This window comes from Ochlerotatus camptorhynchus, unplaced genomic scaffold, assembly GCF_037179485.1.
Source record: "Ochlerotatus camptorhynchus isolate MF236.1 unplaced genomic scaffold, CSIRO-AGI_Acam_v1.1 ptg000429l, whole genome shotgun sequence".
NCBI classification, from domain to species: domain Eukaryota; kingdom Metazoa; phylum Arthropoda; class Insecta; order Diptera; family Culicidae; genus Ochlerotatus; species Ochlerotatus camptorhynchus.
In genome coordinates, this window is record NW_027040915.1 from 110469 (window position 1) to 131104 (window position 20636).

A 20636-nucleotide genomic window follows, 5' to 3' on the forward strand; every position below is an offset into this window, starting at 1 on the left:
CTTTTATATTAAAATACGTGAATTTTCCAACCAACAACAACTCATACAAACGAAAATCCACGGATTGTAACCAACTGGTTACAGGTTAGTGACGGTTAGTGACGACACTTAAGAAGCATATAAAAGATTTAAGGAAATCAATAGTGTGTGTGTGTGTGTGTGTGTGTACAATCTAACCCCCACTGTCCGGCAGTGTTATTATGGAAGAAAACTGCTTTTTATTACCCTTAAATTAAAGCAGGTTTAGTCCGGGAGTTAGAAGGTGTTAGCTCTATTGCAGCTCCAGTGACCCATTTCAGAATGCCTGGTAATTCACGACCACTCCGAGGTCACTTTTACTTACAATAAGCCCCGCATGTTCACTCTACCTTTATCAAATGGATAATGGTATCATAAACACACTTCCAGATTCAAAAATATTATTTCCAAATCTGGCACGTATATAGTTTTGAAATTTGTTCAACTGTATTAAATCGATTTGAATGGACATTTCTTACCAATTTTGTTTCGAATACCTCTTGATTCATCTACTGGCAGCACTTACTGGCCCTTACCGGCGACCAACCCTTACTCAAATGCTTCAACTTCCCGGATGGCGGCCCGCTTGATTCACTCCATCTTGATGACCTTCTGTTTGCCTATCAGCCTCTTCCACTTTTCGTCCTTCAGATACAAATCCGGAATAAGATCTAAAAAAGATTTAAGGAAATCAATAGTGAGGTAAAAATAGGAATTTCTTCATTCGCAAAACTTCGTCCTATATACTGCAAACTTTTAACCAGTTCAGGATCGCACATTGTTTTCGTTTGTACAAATCATGGATTTTTTTTATCTCATAACACATAGTTTAAAAAAGTACAATAGTTTGTATGACCTAAAGTTCTTAACTGATAGTTTAATTTTTGAAAGAAAACCGGCATATTGTTACCGTAGATGATGTGAGGATTGTCCAGACATTTCGTCAATTGAGGATTTTTAACACAGCAATTAGAAGAAAAAATGATTGATCAACTGTCATTCGTACAGTGGCTAACCACTGATAGATGTGATATACAAACTATTGCTAAAGAGTCTGAAGATTTTGTTTCATATTTTTGTGAAAAGTTACTCAAATTGATATCGCACGATTTCATTAAAACAGAACAATCTAAATTTTTAAAAACAATGAAAAACAATTCGCAAGTAGGGTCATTTGTAATTTTTCTGAAAATAACTCCTTTGTACTACAGGATGAAGTACAATCTTATCATTGGAATGTACAACAAGCTACTGTCCATCCATTCGTTATATACTATAAAGAAAACTCGCAAGTACTTCATTTTAGTTTTATAATTATCTCAGAAGAGTTGACACATGATGCAGTCGCTGTTAACCTGTTTATTTCCAAAATGATTACTTTTTTACGTACAGATCAGAGCAAAATAGTTAAGAAGATTTATTTTATGTCTGACGGAGCTGCTTCACAGTAAAAAAACGTAAGAATTTTTCTAGTATCTGCAAGTTCAAGTCTATGTATGAAATTGAAGCTGAAGGGCATTTCTTTGTGACATCCCATGGCAAAGAACCGTGTGATGGTATTGGAGATGGAGGTATGATAAAGCGCATGCCTACACGAGCCAATTTAGCCAGATAACATCCAATTAAAAATGCCATAGAATTATATAACTGGGCAAATAATCGAAAAAAGGAAGAGTTGACGAGTTTATCATTTGGTTTTGTAACATCAGAAGAATATAAAACTATGGCGGCAGAGCTTAATGAACAATATTGTGAAGCAAGAACAATTCAAGTATACGAGTATTAGTACAAGACACTGAAGAAGTCTGCACATTGTAGACGAAATACGCGTATTTATGGTTGTATTCTATTCCACCGTGGTCTTCGAAACTAGCTAGCCGTTTATGGGGTCAAATAGGAAAATACACTTTTCCCATACTGTATCTTCCGCATAATTAATTATATCTTAACGCATGCGTACACACAAAAAAATTCTGAATTTTACTGGCGATGTAAACATCCATGCATGCAAATATTCATACATGTAAACTAGCAACTTGCAAGAAATGTTGCAAACAAAAGTGGACAGTTGCATACAATATATGGGATGTTGCATGACATGTCTCATAAATTTACACGATCTATAATCTCAAATTGTATGATATATGACACTCCATTTATGTACATCATAGTAACGGAAATTTACACTACTATTTTTTAGCTGTGTATGATTGAAAAACTGTGATCCGCAAAGTAGAAGAAAATTAATTGGGTTTTTCGTTAAACATATTTCCAAGATTGGAAACTCACGAACAACATCTCAAAAGGGTGAAAATTGCTCAAATTATGCGATAATTGAATTTTAACCTGAACGGTTAGAAAAAGTTGTGTAATTTCTGTTCAACATGATGCACATAAAAGGAGCGTCATATCTCATCTAAGTTTACATTATAAATCGTGTAAAGTTCTGCGACATTTCATAAAATGTTGCAAATATTGTATACAAAAGCCCATATTTGTAAACAACATTGCTTACTAGTTGCTCGTTTTCGTGAAATGAAATGCAAGTTTACGTGAATGAATGTTTACATCACAATTATAATTCAGATTTTTTTTGCTATGTACGAATATCTCGAAAATAACAACTTTGGACAATTTAAGCACTAAGAGCTTTTTTGTGTAAATTTAAGGTGTTTTTTTTTATAATAACACCCTTTGAAAGATATTCGATAATTGTAGGATGTATTTTCATGTATTTATTTATTTCGTCAATAAACGTAGACTAGTACATATTCGAATACAGTTTTGTATTCTTAAATTTGTTTATTTATTTATTTCGTCAACTTTGGAAAAGAGGTTAAAAGTATAATAGTGTCTTCAATAAAAATTAAGCAGTGTCAGCTTTCCTATTTTTTTTATGAGTTATAATGCCTTATGGAGTAAAAATATTGTTTAAGTTTATGCCGAGACATTGTAAAGTCAATGGTTTCGCAGTATTGATTGTAAGAGGCCATCATGCGGTTTAATGGCCCATATTTTGCATAATTTGTGCGATGATGTTTTAAGGCAAATAAATTTCGATTTCGGAGTTGCCGAGTAGGTGCATGGAAATTTAATTTTGATAAAAGTTCTGTGGGGTCAATGCGCTGCGAAACGGTATCGTCTACAAATGAAACCATTGCATATTCACGACGCTCTTTTAATGTTTGTCTGTTTATAAGCATACAGCGTGCTTCATATGATGGAAGTATAATAGAAATTGTTTTTGTACGGATTCTAATCTTTCTTCCTGCGTGATTGAAAAAGGAGACCATACAATGCTGCAATATTCCAGTATTGACCTCACATAGGAAATATATAGTGTTTTAATTGTGAATGGGTCCTGAAAGCTATAGCAAAAGCGCTTGATAAAGCCTAGCATGTTATTTGCTCTGTGAATAATTGTGTTGTAATGGTCTATGAAAGTTAGTCTATGAACACTAGACTTCTTTATAGAGTTAAAGGATTAACGCGCGCACATACCGAATCACATACGGGACTTTCTCAACTTTAGCGAGCCTAGCTAGGAGAACCAGTAGTAGGGTCGTAAAGAGAATACTAGCTTCTTATTTTGTGAAGTTATTCGATAAGCCAACTGTGAAGTCGGGTCGAGCTTCAGACTAAGAATCTTTTTGTTTATTGAAATGCATTTTCCTTTTATACAGTTTTAGTTACATTGATTCATGAATGTTGAAAAGAGTCATTTGGGAAAAAGAGTGAGACGACTGGAGTGACACCAAAAATGCGCATCCTAGCAATATCGGAAATAATGGTTATATTTTAGTTGAGCGCCCGGCGTTGTCATTCGAAACCTTTCTTGTTGCGCGAACAACCTTGGCCCACCCGGGAAGGGTGAAAGAGGACGAGGGAGCGCTGCAGTTCTAGTGACGAGTGACAAACACATGGGTCGTGTAAAGTTGCATAATTGCATGCTTGCCCGAGCGATGGCTCGGTGCCTGGAGTGGATAATTTATTAGCATGGTTCATATTGATTGGGGTTTTGTTAGCTATGTGAGAATGGTATACTACACCATCCCCCTTAGGGAGAGTAATGTAATGAAATGAAATTATTCTTAGAAAAAAATTGTCCGTCTCCAGTTGTCTCTTTCAAAGGATTGTCTGTTACAGATTTTTTTGATTTTGTTTTACAATATGTGTTTTTAGTTATGAAGATATAAATTTTGGTTTGGAATTATAAATGCTTAATTATTTATAACTAGTTCTAACCGAATTTTGCACTCCACAGCATATAGCTGGGAACATTCACATTCGTTAATAGATATTATAATAGGATTTGTAACTTCATCGTATTGCTTTTTTCTTTGAGATTTATGTTCTAATAGTTTTTGTTTTGCGATTTCGTGAGATAATTTTAGTTTGTATTGTAGTTCATTCTTGTAGATTTCGAAATTAAATATTGGTTCTTTGTTGTTTTTGATGCATTCTTGTGTAAGATTGGCTTTTCTTCCAAAAATTAATTCAAACGGTGTATAATTATGATCGGTGTGTGGGGTTGTGTTGTAAGAAAATTCATAGTATTTTATCCAATCATCCCAATCTGATTGGTGTTCGTTGGTGAATGATCGCAGGTATTCGTTAAGACACCTGTGATTTCTCTCCAATGATCCAATTGATTCGGGGTGATAAGGAGTTGAAAATGTTTGCTTGATTTGAAGTAGATTGCAAATTTGTTCAAGAATCTCATTTTTGTATTCGGTTCCTTGATCAGATCGCATTTCTAGAAAATTTCCGTAAATTAAGATAAAGCGTTCTACTAAAGCTTTCGCAATTGTATTAGCTTCTTTATTCTGCATTGGGATAATAACTATGTATTTTGTTAAATCGCACTGAATAGTAATACAGTAACGATTGTTATTAATGGTTCTAGGTAGTGGTCCTACCGTATATATGGAAATAACTTCAAATGCTCTTGAAGGTGTTGTTGTGATTGTCATTGGTTGTCTAGTGTGTTTGATAATCTTGTTTCTTCTGCACAACTCGCAGGCCTTAACGAATTGAGCAATAGATCCTTTCATATCATGCCATTTGTATATTTCTCGGAGACGTAGATACAAGCGGTGTTGTCCTACATGTCCTCCTGTTGGTGTATTATGATGGTTATTTAAAATGGTTTGTATGTCTTTCGTGTTATTAGTGAATGTTGGTTCATTATAAATAATTATTTGCAAATAGTTTAATACTTTATTTGCAATCATTTTAAAATAGTTCATTGGTACCAATTGGAATATAAAATCTGCTGCAGAAAGCGCTATTTTCTTTGTATTATTTCTTTTTGCATATTTTTCGATTTCTGGAAGAGCAAACTCTAAGGCTTGGCTTCCATTTCTTACATCTTGATGCACGAATGCGACAAGTGTGTTTTTCTTTAGTATCATGCGACAAGTGTGTTTTTCTTTAGTATCAATGTCTCTTTTTTCATGAATATTTTCTTCTTTTTTATATCTTATTTGCGCGTTTCTACGGGTCATTGTCCTGGTATTTACTAATAATATATTTGATTGCTTTAATTTTTCTGATGTAGTAACAATACGCGATAAAGCGTCAGCTGCTACATTTTCCTTACCTTTAATATATACAACGTCGTAGTCGAATCCTTCAAGATCGATACGCATTCTAGTTAGTTTTGAAGTTGGGTTTTTTATATTGAACAGATAGACAAGTGGTCTGTGATCTGTTCGTACTGTAAAGCGTCTACCATACAGATAAGCCTCAAAGTAATTTACGGCCCAATGTATGGCTGTTAGTTCTTTTAGTATTACCGGTTTGTTTCGCTCTGCTGGAGTAAAGGTTTTACTCGCAAAAGCCACAGGTTGATCACCTGCCTCCGTAACTTGTGACAAGACTGCTCCGCATCCAATATCAGAAGCATATGTCGTTAGTACGAATTTTCGGGTAAAGTCTGGGTATTGAAGTAGCCTTGGTGACATTAGTTGTTGTCTTAAAAGATCAAATGAAAATTGGCATTTGTCTGTCCATTGAAAGGTTGCATTTTTCTTTAGAAGTTGATTTAATGGAAATGCTATGTTAGCGAAATTTTCGACGAACTTGTGACAGTAGTTGCAGAAAGCAACGAATCTACGCACGTCGTCTGCTTTTTTAGGAACTGGGTAGTTCCTAATAGCTTCAAATTTTGACTCGTCTGGTAATATACCTTTGTCTGTAATCTTATGACCGAGATAAGTTACTTCGGTTCTAAGAAATTTGCATTTCGAAATGTTTAATTTAAAGTTATATTTTCTCAAGCGTTCGAACACTAATGCTAAATTTGATAAATGATGCTTCAGTGAACATCCAATTACAACTATGTCGTCTATGTAAATAAATGCTCTTTCAGGTGTTAAACCTGCCATTGCTATCGCCATCATTCTCTGGAAACTATTTGGGCTAATATTCAGTCCAAATGGTAAGCTCTTGAAATGATAGTGGCCAAAATTTGTTGAAAATGCTGTAAATTTTCTAGAATTTTCGTCCAAAGGGATTTGATGAAATCCAGACATCAAATCCAACGTTCTGAAATATTTTGCCCTACCTAGTTGATCTAGTATACTCTCAATCCTAGGTAGTGGAAATTTATCAGGCATAATTTTCTTGTTTAGTTGTCGAAAATCAACGACTAAACGCCATTTTTTCTCTAAATTGTCCGATTTCTTCGGTACAAGTAATATCGGGGAATTGTAAGATGAAACTGAGGGTTCAATAATTTCCTATTTTAACATCTTTTGAACTTGCTTTTCAATTTCTTCACCTTGGGCGTGAATTGTTTTATAGTTGGGTATATACACTGGAACATTGTCAGTTAAACTGATGTTCTGCGTATAAAAATTATTGGTGCTTAATTTTTCGTCTTCCATATTGAAAACATCTTCAAAATTCATTATTAATTTTTCTAGTTCTTTCCTTGCATGTGGGGAAATATGATTAGTATCTATTTTCTTTAAAATTTTTTTACACCTTTCATTTTTATCTGACGAGTAACCTTTAGGTGAAATCACTTGAAAGTTTTTAAGTGATTGCAACTTAAGCTTAAATTCTGAATAAGTTGTAAACACTGAACTGTTAGTAGTGTTAATAAATGTGAATATTGGTTGTTTTGCCGATATGATTGTGTTTCCACAGAAAACTCCAGGTTGAACTTCCTGTGAATGTACAACCATATCTTCTTTCAACCCTAATGTTGGTATGTAACGAACCACTTCATGTCGAGCAGGTAAAAATATAGTGTTTCTGAAATTGTCCTCTATGGGGATTGAGATTTCGTTTTGGTTTATTGAAAATGTAAGTAACCATGGCTCGTAATTTATGTTGCATTTATACTTTGTTAAAAAGTCCCTTCCTAAGATTCCATCTGTAGGTATCGGGAAATCATCATTAACTATATGGAATTTGTACTCAATTTGTGTAGCTTCGACTTTTATGTTAGCGAAAGTACTACCCAATCAGTCCAATCCCAGATATAATACATTTTTCTTCGGGATAATAAATTTGCGTTGCTTTTACTTTATTTATTTTGACAATAGATATATCATATCCGGTGTCTACTATGAAAGTACATTTCGAGCCTGATAGGTCTATGTCTAAATATACATAATTTGATATGGACACGTTTATTGTGTACGCTGTCCACACTGCAATCCTAAAACATTTGGGTTAACTTGTTGTTGCAGAGTTGGTTGGTTAGTAATTTGTTGTTGAGTACTTGTGTTTTGATATTGTGCTGGTTGCACATATTGTTGTTGATGCTGTTGTTGCTGTATTTGCTGTAAATCTTGTGGATTAGTTTGTGCGTAATACATCGCTTGTTGTTGTCGTTGTTGCGGGTTGAAGTACCTTGGTGCTCCATACCCTCCTCTTCGATTTCCTTGTCCTCGCTGACTAGAAAATCTGTATTGTTGTTGGTTATTATAGTTGTTATATATTGGTTGTTGATTGTTTTGCCATCCACTTCGGGTGTTTTAGCTATGATATCCACGTTCACCATTGAATCTTCCACGTCCACGACCACGTTGTGGATGATTTCCTCTAGCCATGAAGACTTGTGCTTGCATGGTATTTTAGGGTTTTCCTTGGTCACATTCTTGAATTTTTTGCGTGGCGTCACTTGTTTTGTCAAATTTTCCGGCTCGTATAGGCACTAGGAATGAGCTTTTCCAAATTTTTGGGAAGGTTCCAGATTCATATTAAAAAGCCAAAACATTGGAGCAGTGAGTTCCATTGCTAGACATTTAATAAATACTGGAGGAATTCCGTCAGGTCCAGGACCTTTTGAGGCATCTAAGTTTTTTAAAGCCTGCAAAATATCCTGCATTGATTGAGGCCAATGTCCCTTGAAAATTCTGGAAAAAAAATGCAATATAAATAACGGTCGCGATCTTCTTCAGAAAATGTCGCATAGATTTCTTAAGAAAAATTGCAAATAGATTGCAGTTTTTTTCCGAGCTATCACCGACATTTTCGTCGAGATGCATTATTGATGTATGTCAGATTTTAATTTGGTTTTTACGTAAAACTTCTTCAAAGAACTTCTTTAGGACAGGACTTTATTTCATGTTTTGTTTTGCATTATATTCTTCAAATGTAGTACTGATAGCTAAATTCACTTGATCGCAAATATCCAAATAAATTAATAAATTATTACTACTATTGTGTTATTTTATAAATTTTATGTTTTTTTTTATGATTTTGGAAAAAAGTACTTTTTTCAATAATTCATAACATTTTTGGTTAAGAATTGCCCAGCAAATACAAATTGTCAGTGGGTAGCACTTTATCTAAACAACAATATAAATAATAAAAAAATTAAAAACTGCATTTTGAGTAAAATTATTTATTTTTCTATAATTTGGATTTTTTTTAAAGAATAATATAATTGTGTACAGTGTATATTTTTTTATTGAAAGGCACAATACTTGTCCGCAATTTCACCGAAGACACCATCTCCATAAACGGCGATATTCAAAATTCTGATTTGGTCACTCATTTGAGCTAACAGTCATCGCCAAGTGTAGACCAATAGACTCATTTCAACGGGATCGGAAAATGTTTCTGTATGTATGTATGTATGTATGTATGTATGTATGTATGTATGTATGTATGTATGTATGTTTGTATGTATATAAGATAACTCAGGGTGTGGGGATGGGAGAAGTAGCGCTCCCGACCCTCTTACCCTGTGCTCTTGGCCCTTGCCCTCCCCGGAACCGCCCGAAAGCATTACATCATGGGAGGGAGCCGGTTGTGCTATGGCGCATCACACTTGTGGTGTGTTACAGACGTGACACTTGCTACTGCACAGTGAGCAGCTGTGCAGGGCCTTCCTCTTATTGTTCGCTGTTAATTGTTCGCCTGAGTTCTAGAGCAGACGTGAGAGCCAGCCAACTGTCCACGGCAGGACAGGACAGATGTGACCGCTTACCAGCTGCGTGTGCTGCGACTTGATCAGAGTCGTCTACACTTTAAGAACCAGGTGTCACTCCTGCCTTTGCACAACGAGGGTTTGTGCAGGGCTTTTCGACCTCGTGGGACGAGCTGGATGGGGCTCCAGCGTCCTTACTCTGCTGTAGTTCGTTTATCCGCAATGTCTCTCCCTTGGGTTCGATAATTAGCGTTTCCAGGGCACACCACGAGGAGGCGAACTACTTCATGCCCCAATGTATGTATGTATGTATGAGTATGTTAGTTTGTATGACTGTGTTTTAGATCCCCATAGATCGCTATTGATTTTTGTCCCGATCAGATTTATGGTTCCGAAGATATGAACAAAAATGTGAATTCCAGATTCCACTGCAGAATTCGCAAAAGATTGCTATATCAAAAACTCATCATGCGACACCTCAAATCACATTAAAATTTTACTATAAGATCAATGGTGGATATATTCAGACCCAATGATCACAATGGCCTCTTTCAGATGTACCGCAATAGCATAGCAAATTTTTAGCGATGGGCCCAACCTTAGATCCTTAGGGCAACATTGGAGCCATTTCCCCTATGTGACGCTCCGTTTATGTGCATCCTATTGAACAGAAATGTACACTAATTTTTCGAACTGATTTACAGCAATTGGTTTCCCGGATAAAAATAACCATAAAATTACAATAAAATATCAATAAAATACAACAGATTCTATTGTTGACAATTAATCTTATTGTAAATCTATTGTATTGGTCAAATAATCCAACAGTCACCACAATAGGTTTACAACAAATTCTATGAAACAAAATTTTGCACAATAAAAAAATAATAAAATTTATTGTAATGAGATAAATTTGTTCGAGATTTTTTTTTATTTTTTATGGTTACGGCAACTAACAACCCCCCTTTTCTATTGTAAATGTCTCATTAACAATATATTATATTGTACATAACAATAAGTTCTTTTGTATTTTTATTATTTTTGACAATAACATTTATTGTTGATACAGTAGGCTTTATTGCATTGTAACAATTAATTCTATTATTTTTGGATGGTAAATTTTTATTCGGGTTTCCTTTAGCATCATACGGCAACCAACTGATAGGTTTCATTATCAAAAACAAATAACAAAATACACAGATTTGTACCAACCGTCATCAGAGCATCCAAACTAACAATTTTCGCAATGTAAACGCTTTGCTCATTTCATTTATACAGCCACAAGCTATATGCAAATGTTATACGATATGAGGAAACCTTTACTCAACCTCTTTACAAGCAAATCTGGCGAACTTAGTTAGCTACTTATGGCTATTGTGATGGTTGGGACAAGCTCTTATTGCATATCTATTTACGCTTCTATACAGCTGTTATCCTACTGTTTATTTGTGTGTGAACTTGAAAGGCGCTTACTCAACCTTTACCCGATTATCCAATAATTACTACACAGCTTTCTCTTAACGCCAGGTTAAATATTTTTTACGCTTTTTTTTGTTGGAGGAATTTATCATGTTTATTTTACTGTGAATTAAATTAATCGAAATTATTTATCAGCAAACCACCAAATTATTTTCACTGTACCTGAACCTGGAATCGAACTCGAGACGACCGTATTGGCGAACCTTGATACTACCAACTTCGCTACGCCAACACCTTGAACTGATGTAAACAAATTCACATGCCTTTCTACAACAAGATTGCTTAGCCTTTATAATAGTGCACATGAATCACTTTTCTCGACTAGTCAATTCAGCTTTGTAAAGAAGCAGAGTAAAAGCTGTAAAACTGCACAAGTCTAAAAATAAACCTAGTTGACTGTAAAATAGCTTCCAAAGTAGCGCTACACAGTGAATTAGTTGAGTAAAGGTTGTTTAGTTGTTGAAAAAGCACTTTTGCTGTTTATGTTATTGAGTACGAGTTGTTGGTTGCTGAGAAGCCATCAAGTAAGTTATATATTCGCTTTATTAGCTTTGTTTTGAAGCTAAAAATTGAAAGTTGATTAATAGTTGCAAAGAAGTTACATTAGCACAAATGTATAATGGTTGTGAAAAAGTTGAGTTAACGCTCTCCAAAACTATTTTGCAAGCTTCTGCTTGTAGCTGTATCTACAGCTTTGTTTCAGCTACTTTACAGCACAACGCTGGAAAGGTTGGCCTATAATGCTGAAAATGTTAGTTGGGATGACTTATAAATTGAACAACCGAACCGCCGAAAACATTACAGTCCACAAGAAAGTGATTGGACCGGGATCATAGCATACACACTGCGGGAGTACAGTATTTCTCCTATATTATCCGGTCCCATGAATAATACCATCGGATGTGTGTATGGGAATGAAGTACGGATCTGGAGTTGGACAGGTACCGAAGTGAGGCGTGCAATATGACTCCCTAGATGGTGCACAATACTCAATTTAAACTTCTAATCAACTTTCACACTGCCGTACTCTAATAAACATATCAATCTATTCTCGTCAGAACTTTTCCAGCTAACAAATTATCGCACTAAAGCTTCATGTTGATATTAGTATAGCATTTCTTCCCACCTCTGAAAATATTAAACTTCCCGTATAAAGTAACAAAACACTTTGATTGAATAGAATCAACCTGTTTATTTATTTGAACCTGATGAGCGCAACCAATTTTAAACCTGATGAGTGCAGAACATTTTTCATAGAACATTTGTAAGCGGAATATTTTTCAACTGCTTTCTCTTGAATTTGTAATATGTCAATTCCATTTTTAAAGGCGCTGCTGATTGAACTTATGTTATGTTCAGTATATTTGCAACGCAATTTTGCTGATATTAGTGCACAGTAATTCGAAACATCCCTTATGCATTTTGGTGCACAGTTTTTATAAGTTTTTTCTGCGGCCAATTAGAATTGAATGAATAAAATAAACAAATCGATTTTCGGAGCTAATTACTCATGGAGTAACCATGAGTAACCACAATGACAGACCCGGGTACAAAGCTACCAGAAATGGCATGAAATCATATTTCCTATAGGAACCATAGGACATAAAACAATAAGCACAGATTGCAAGTGAATGGAATGGAATCGTTACATTTTCTGACTCAAAAGCGCTTTGGTTGTCCGGAAATGGTCCTGCTACGACAATACATTATGACTGATGATATTGATAAAATGTAGAATACTGAAAAAATCGTATGCGAAAAGATGAGAATTAATGAGAATTTGGTGCCAACAATACAGGATGCACAACAACAAAATAATCCCCTCAAGCCTGAAAAGCAAATCATCCGAAATTTTCAAATCAATTTCAACTTTTCACGTCCACAGTGCGGGTGAAGCACACTCCCTAGACTGATGCAAATTTTGAAATGTTCGCTCCACAGAACTCAAATCAGATAATCATTTAAAATTTAAACCTCATTGGCCTGACTTTGTACACTGAAACTTGATTTTAGTCAAATTAAATCACATTGAAAAAGTAACGTTCACTCAAATATACAACAATGCCAATGTTTCGTGACTGACAAGAATTATCAATTTTCAAACCAACAAACAGGGCGCTTTCTCATTCCCGTTTTCCATTTTTCAGTTACTGTGATATTCAACGTGCTGCTGCTTGCATTCGCCAGCCTTGGAGTGATTTCATCGGTTCTAGTGGTGCTCGGACTGAGAATGGTAAGTTAATTGAATCATGCTTCATTCCAGGTTTCAACCACTGACTTCCTAATTTGCGGATTGTGCAAACAATTGGCAGCTTGGCAGAGGAAAATTATCTAATAAACAGCTTTCTCCCTTTAAATCTGCATTATTAGGATTGCGGTTGCTCAGCACCAAACCTTGTATTTATCACTTCCAAACAATCTGCCATTCCGATATGAACTAAAACCATTGCACTTAGATTGACTAATAGAAACTTTTTGATTTTCTTTTCTGTTTGCTCTCCTACCCCCACATTCGCTTTCCATGAATTGCCATCCACAATGAATACCATCCCACAACGGCCCGAAGGATAAACGAGCTTTGCTGTTGCCATGGATTGTAGTGATGATTGCCAACTTGCTGGTGGAGTGTGTCTACTTCATCTATCTCATAGTGATACAGACGGTAAGTTGATGGCACTTTTTGGAGTGAGCTGCTCGGAACGGACGAGGAGCGAAAAGATGAATCGGATCCTATTAGTTACAGTTATTGCCCACCTATTTGTATAATTTGATCGAACATTGATTTCTTTGTGTCCGTCTCTTCCAGTTGCAGTTCGAACCGGTCACGGCGATGCTGTTCACTGTGGATTTCTTCATAATGTGTCTTAATGTGAGTAGATTACTTATTACGTGATGTTTAATTTCGGGCTGTCATAATCTTGGTTTGTTATTGCATTAAGTTTCATGGTTGCATTGTTGGTGGTAGATTAATCATATCATCGAATGCAAATTTTTAATAGAAAAACAAAGGTAGTAATTTTTGTAGAAAACTCACGATACTCAATGTTTGTTATTTTTGTGAGTATTATGAATAATGAAGGAAGAATTTATAGATTTTCTTATAATAAACCCGCCATCTTATTGGATTTTCCTATGTTTCGAGGGGTGAATCGACTAGCTTGGGACCGAAGAGAGTACCAGAGCTGAGCAAAAAAGTTGAACACGTTATTTCGGGACCTTCTAGTCTTAGAGTTACCTCTATGATACTATGGAGCGGACCCGGATCTCGTAGCTTCTCACCTTTTAAATGTAGAACATGTTTATTCCAGAAGATAAAAAATCTTCAAGGCTGGATTATAATAAATGGCCGCGCCCGAACACAGGTCAAGAAAGGAATGGGAAGGATTGTGTTGACATGACACTCGATTTGATGGAAGCCGAGAACACCTCTGCACTTCCACGAAGAATCACTGGGATGTTGGATAAGAGGGTTGGGTTTGCAGCAGGGTTCGTTTTGGTAAACGATAAGCTGAATTGATGTCCTAACGATTATATAACGCGAAGGAGCTTGGGACTAAACCCACGGTCTTCTGCTCAGTAAGCAAAAACGTTTGCCACTAGGCAGACGAGCACCTTTTTAATCACCGAGTTGCTGTTATTACCATGTAGTCATATTAACAAATAAAACGATTGACGAATCTTGAATGTGGATGGGCCTGAGATTAGACTCATGATGTTCTGCTCAGTAAGCAAAAACGGTTGCTCTAAGGCCACCGAGCCCCTCATATCACATAATACCGTTGCTCAAATTTGTGTATCCATTCAAACCCGGAACCAACGACAACAACGAGTTTCGCAAAATACACGATACACAAGCGATTTTACCATAAATCTCTTTGATATGTAAGGACCTGGGACCGCGTTTTTCTGCTCAGTAAGCAGGCCACTGTAACCGACGATCTTTCAAATCCGAAAACTAAAAACTACGAAAAAGTACTTAGGCCTTCATTAAGTTCCACTTTCACGCGACGTTCAATGACAGGGTCCTATCCAGGATTACATCTGAAAAATCCAAATCTGGCCAACGCCCACCTAAACCTGTTCTAATCCACCTGAAATGACTAACGAATGGAAGACTTTGACTACCCAGCCATGCAATAGTCTCATTCCGTGCCTTATGGCAACTTCTATTGCGCTCATCTTTTGGCACCACCCAGGTGAGACTTGCTCCTGTACCCAATGCTTAACTTATCTCCATTCCACTCAGCTACTCGCAATTTCTTGTGATATAGTGGGCGGAATATTATTATATGAGACAATTTAATGCAGACGTCTTTCCAAATTTGGCAGATCGACAGGTAATCGGTGAGTTCCCACGATAGTTGCTATTCAACAACTCGACAACGTCCCATCGTCAACGCCTGCTATGAGAATTTCCCATTGCAGACGCCAACGAAATGACGTCATCGAGCTATCGATCAACTACCCTGGTTATCGCCTGGTACCTTATAGCACGATGCTAGGAGGCGAACCGGAAGAATCGATGAGCTACCTCTCCCCCATTTTCATTATATTTATCCGACAATGAAAGACTTACTCCCATTCAAATATATGGATCATATAATGCTTTTAAGTTCTAGTATATTTAAACTTCTTGAGATAAAAGTATCTATAAATACACTTTCTTCTTGTGAAAAACAGTTAGAAAGATTTGTTAGAGAATTTGAGACTCCATGGGGGTGACCGCTCCCGTTATCGCTCCTGAATTGCTCACCCATATACAAGCGAAACGATCCAATCCCTCTCGCCTTCAATGACCATCTATCCTCTGCTCGGTGTGTAGCTGAGAACACAATAAGCGATGCAGCAACCTCGTTGGAAGTAGGTCACAATTCTGGATAGAGCTGGAATTAGGTCGTAACAGCTTTTGTAAACAGTGACATCTTCCGATGATTTCTAGAAAGTCAAGGCTAGCCAACGCAAATCTACATCACCATCGGGTAGAGGTTGACTTCCCCTACCCGATGGTTAAAGGGTGATACGGTCAAAATTTGGTCAAGGTAAAACGCGTGTAAATCGGTGAAATCGTTTATTTAAAAAATCAAATTAAATTTCTTTTTCAAGTTCAATTAGTATAAAATTCAGGAAAAATATTCAGTTAGGCTTCCGCTTTTCCAAATCCGAATTGCCGGGCCTTACGCTTGACCCCTGCCATCAGATTTTGTACAGCCACCTTGTCCACCTTCTTCGCCGCAGAAAGCCAGTTTGCCTTGAACTGCTGCTCGCCCTTAGCAGTTTTTTTGGTCTTCTTTAGGTTCCGCTTGACAATAGCCCAGTATTTCTCAATTGGGCGGAGCTCTGGCGTGTTGGGAGGGTTCTTGTCCTTGGGAACCACCTGCACGTTGTTGGCGGCGTACCACTCCATGGCCTTTTTACCGTAATGGCAAGATGCCAAAACAGTACGGAACAACCGTGTTTCTTCAGGAAAGGCAGCAGACGTTTATTCAAACACTCTTTCACGTAAATTTCTTGGTTGACAGTCCCGGAAGCTATGAAAATGCTGCTTTTCAAGCCACAGGTACAGATGGCTTGCCAAACCAGATATTTCTTTGCGAACTTTGACAGTTTCATGTGCTTGAAAACATCTGCTACCTTACCCCTTCCTTTTGCCGTATAAAACTCCTGTCCAGGAAGCTGCTTGTAGTCGGCTTTGACGTAGGTTTCGTCGTCCATTACCACGCAGTCAAACTTCGTCAGCATCGTCGTGTACAGCCTCCGGGATCGCGCTTTGGCCGTCGTATTTTGTTTATCATCGCGATTTGGAGTCACTACCTTCTTGTAAGTCGATAGTCCGGCTCGTTTTTTGGCTCGATGCACGGTTGTAGACGATACACCCAGCTTATTTGCGGCATCTCGGAGAGAGAGGTTAGGGTTTCGCTTGAAACTACCAGCAACTCTCTTTGTCGTCTCAGCGGCTTCCGGTTTTCGATTTCCCCCCGATCCAGACTTCCTGGCTGTCGACAAACGTTCCCCAAACACTTTAATTACATTTGTAACGGTTGATTTGGCAACTTTTAGCGATTTTGCCAACTTTGCGTGCGAGTAGCTCGGATTATCGCGATGTGCGAGCAAAATTTTGATACGCTGCTCTTCTTGCTTGGACGGCATTTTGACAACTGAAGAGTGAATTCCAAAATCAAAATAGGAGCAACATTCTACACACACACACCTTCAAAATGAGGGGTATTCAGGTTTTTTAAATGCAAAATTGAAAGAAATACGTCAAGTTGATATTGACCAAATTTTGACCGTATCACCCTTTATGTTGGTTTGCGTGGGCGTGCCTTGAATTCCTATAAATCATCGAGAGAAGTCATTGTTTACGAAAGCTGTTACGCCCTAATTCCAGCTCTATCTAGAACTGTGCATAGCCAGTACGAGGATGTAGCTAGGTTGGGCTAATGTTATTCTCAAACATTCCTCACCCACCCTGAAATTCCTAATTTCTGAAAATAAAAAAAAAATCCTTTTCTAATGGGAACGAGATGGGAAAGGATTCGGGTCTACGCTGATGATTGCTAGTTCTGGTCAACGTCTTGGATAGGCAACAACGACAGTTTGTCTAATTGACGTTTCATTATACCAGTTTCCGTTTTCAGCGTAAAAACACGCACTACTCCATCGTTTCCTGGATGCAGTTCAACGATCCGTCCCATTCGCCATTTCATCGGTGGCAGATTATCATCCCGGATTGTAATCAATTTGCCAACCTCAATATTAATTGCGGGCTTCCAGCGCTTAAAATCTGCCCTGCAACTGGCACAGATACTCCCTTCGCTACCTTCTCCAGAAATCCTGCAGCATCCGTTGGATTAGCTGGAACTTAGTCAGACGGTTCAATGCGAGGCCTTCCAGATTCGGCTCGGGGAACTGCTGTAATGAGGAGCCAATCAAGAAGTGGCTCAAAATCTGTGGGATCATCGGAAATCGGCGTTAACGGTCGTGAGTTGAGGCAACCTTCAATCTGCACCAGAAGTGTGGTCAAATCTTCGGTCGACAACGGTGTTTCTCCCACGACCTTGATCAAGTGGGTTTTAGCTGATCGTACAGTTGCCTCCCACAGTCCTCCAAAATGTGGTGCACTGGGCGGATTGAAATGCCACTGGATTCCCCTTTCTGCGCACTTATTGACGACCGCTTCTCGGTGGTCTGAGCTCCGTAACAAGTTCAAGAACTCCTGCATCTTGGTCATGGCTCCAACGAAGTTCGTCCCATTATCGGAATACAGGTCTTGACATTTTCCTCTCCTGGCAATGAAACGTCGTAGAGCTTGCCAGAGTCGGTCTGTGCTCAAGTCCGTTACCAGCTCTAGATGAACCGCTTTGGTACAAAGACAAACGAAAACTGCAACATATAGCTTGACTACCGGCCGTCGGGGAACGGGTCTCACATAAATCGGACCAAAGACACGTTGACTCTTGTAATAATTGCGGAACAGCATGCATCAGCTGCAGATGATAATGTTGGAGGACCATTCGGGTGAACTTATGCCGTGCAGGGAGCACCATCGGATGTTTCGTATTCTCTCGCTGTACAGAATGACCAAGTCGCCCTCCAATTCTAATGACGTTATCGTCGGAAATGTATGGATTAAACCATCGAAGTGGAGATCTTCTCGAAACAGCTTCCCCTTTGGAAAGTGCCTTCCACTCGTCGATGAAAAACTTCTGAGTTTGCGTCTGCTTCATGTGATTCTGTGGGTACTGATCTCATTCCTCTAAATATTTTGAAAGTGTCTTTACGTGTCACTCTACCTTACATCACAGACTTATTTAATTTTTGTATAACCACTTCAGAATTTCCATGTTCATGGAAAGTGGCTAAGATTGTTCCTATTGGTAAGGTTGACAATCCAGCTACAGAAAAGGATTATCGACCTATTAGCATACTTTGTGCTCTGTCGAAAATTTTGGAATCAATTCTATCCAAACAACTAAACGAATATCTTAATAATCATAATCTGCTATGTTCTTTACAATCTGGTTATCGTAAGAACTACAGCACAATTACAGCTCTTATAAAAATTGAAGACGATTTAAGAAATGCTCTTGATAAAAAAAAAATGTTAACCGTGATGGCGCTCTTAGATTTCAGCAAAGCTTTTGATTCAATTGATCATCGGAAACTCTGCAATAAACTCGCTAGTTGTTTTAAAATTTGAATTTAATTGAATCATATTTGGCTGGCCAATCACAGTACGTTGAATTTAATAACATGCAATCCAATTACGTGCATGTTCTGAGTGGGGTTCCTCAGGGATCATTCCTGGGACCCCTACTTTTTTTCTATGTTCATGAATGATGTATAAATATGCCCAACGTTTTATTAAATTGTAAATTTCACTTATATGCAGATGACTGCAAACTGTACATCTCTGGCAAATTGAATAATATTTCTGAAACTATATCATTATTAAATAGTGATATAGAAAACATCTTAAAATGGTGTGAAACTATTGGTCTTATTCTAAACTGAGCAAAAACACAAACTATTATTTTTAGATCAAAACGAACTGGTATTCAGGATATCCCACCCACTTTGGTGATATCATTATGTATTCTGACACAATTAAAAATCTTGGTATTGTAATGGATTGCAACCTCAACTGGAATGCTCAAGTTAATGTTGTGTGCAGCAAAGTTTATTGAAGGCTTCACTCACTAGTTTTGTTACGTCACTCCACGCCTCAACATATCAGACTTCAGCTGGCTAGATCCTTGATCGTTCCGTTATTTTTGTACGGGGATATTCCCTTTAGTTTAACTTCTAAGACAAATACAAAGAAATTGTTTTTATTATCACATTTCTAACTTTTCTAATTTATTACTCGGCTTCGATTTCATCAACTACATGAAACTTAGAATGTGTATTCAAACTTTTAAAATTTTAAACGAAAGTCCAATGTATCTTCAAAACTTCTATATTAACTCACAATCTTCTAGATCAAGTGTTTTAATCATGCCAAGATGCTCGACACATTTTTAAGTGAATCGATGCGCTATCGTTTGCTTCGATTATGGAATGAACTACCGAGGGAATGCAAGACAGCAAGAAGTTTAACAACATTCAAAAACTTATGCAGCAACTACTTCAGTTAGGTTAATAGGTACATCGGTAGTGTAATAGTAGCATATACTCTGAAAATCACTAGTAGATTACTTGTGCTATTATTCTTGTATTGTATAAATATATAAAAATAAATAAATTTTGAGAAAAAAGGTTTTTATGTTTTTATTTTTCATTACAAAACTTGATTTTTTTAGGAGTGAAGTTTTTCTCCAAATAGTTCCGGATATTCTCTGCAACATTTCCGAAGGTACCAAACCGATTGGAAACCCATTTTTCAAGTAACAGTTTTTTGAAGATAAGCTTAACGTTTTTCTATAGGCTCTTCTCAGAATTAAGGCTTGATTTAAAATGGTGATCTGAAGATGCAAAATGGCAGTTTTGGTCATGAGGACCGTTTCTGGAAATTTTCATCTAAATCAAAAAATTCTAAAATTAATGGATTTGTGGATTCATCTGGAATCGCATATGAGCATGGATTACTTACAAATGTTGGTAAATGTTTGGTGAAATGTTCTTATGAATTAAATATTTTCAATTTTTTCTATTAAACTTTCACATAGATGGATCATTGAGTATAGAATAAGGGTGCTACTACTAGTTTCATTTCTAAATTTGGTCAATCAAATCCATTTATTAGAAA

At 37.1% G+C, this 20636-nt stretch overlaps 1 protein-coding gene across 1 annotated transcript in view; it reads left to right on the top strand.

Annotated features, from left to right (window-relative positions):
• Positions 1-20636, top strand: part of LOC135711283 (uncharacterized) — a 47804-nt gene that overhangs the window by 5914 nt on the left and 21254 nt on the right. The window contains exons 3-5 of the mRNA XM_065234088.1: positions 13036-13121; positions 13455-13550; positions 13695-13757. Coding sequence (XP_065090160.1) covers positions 13036-13121; positions 13455-13550; positions 13695-13757 — 245 coding nt within the window. The remainder of the gene's footprint in view (positions 1-13035; positions 13122-13454; positions 13551-13694; positions 13758-20636) is intronic.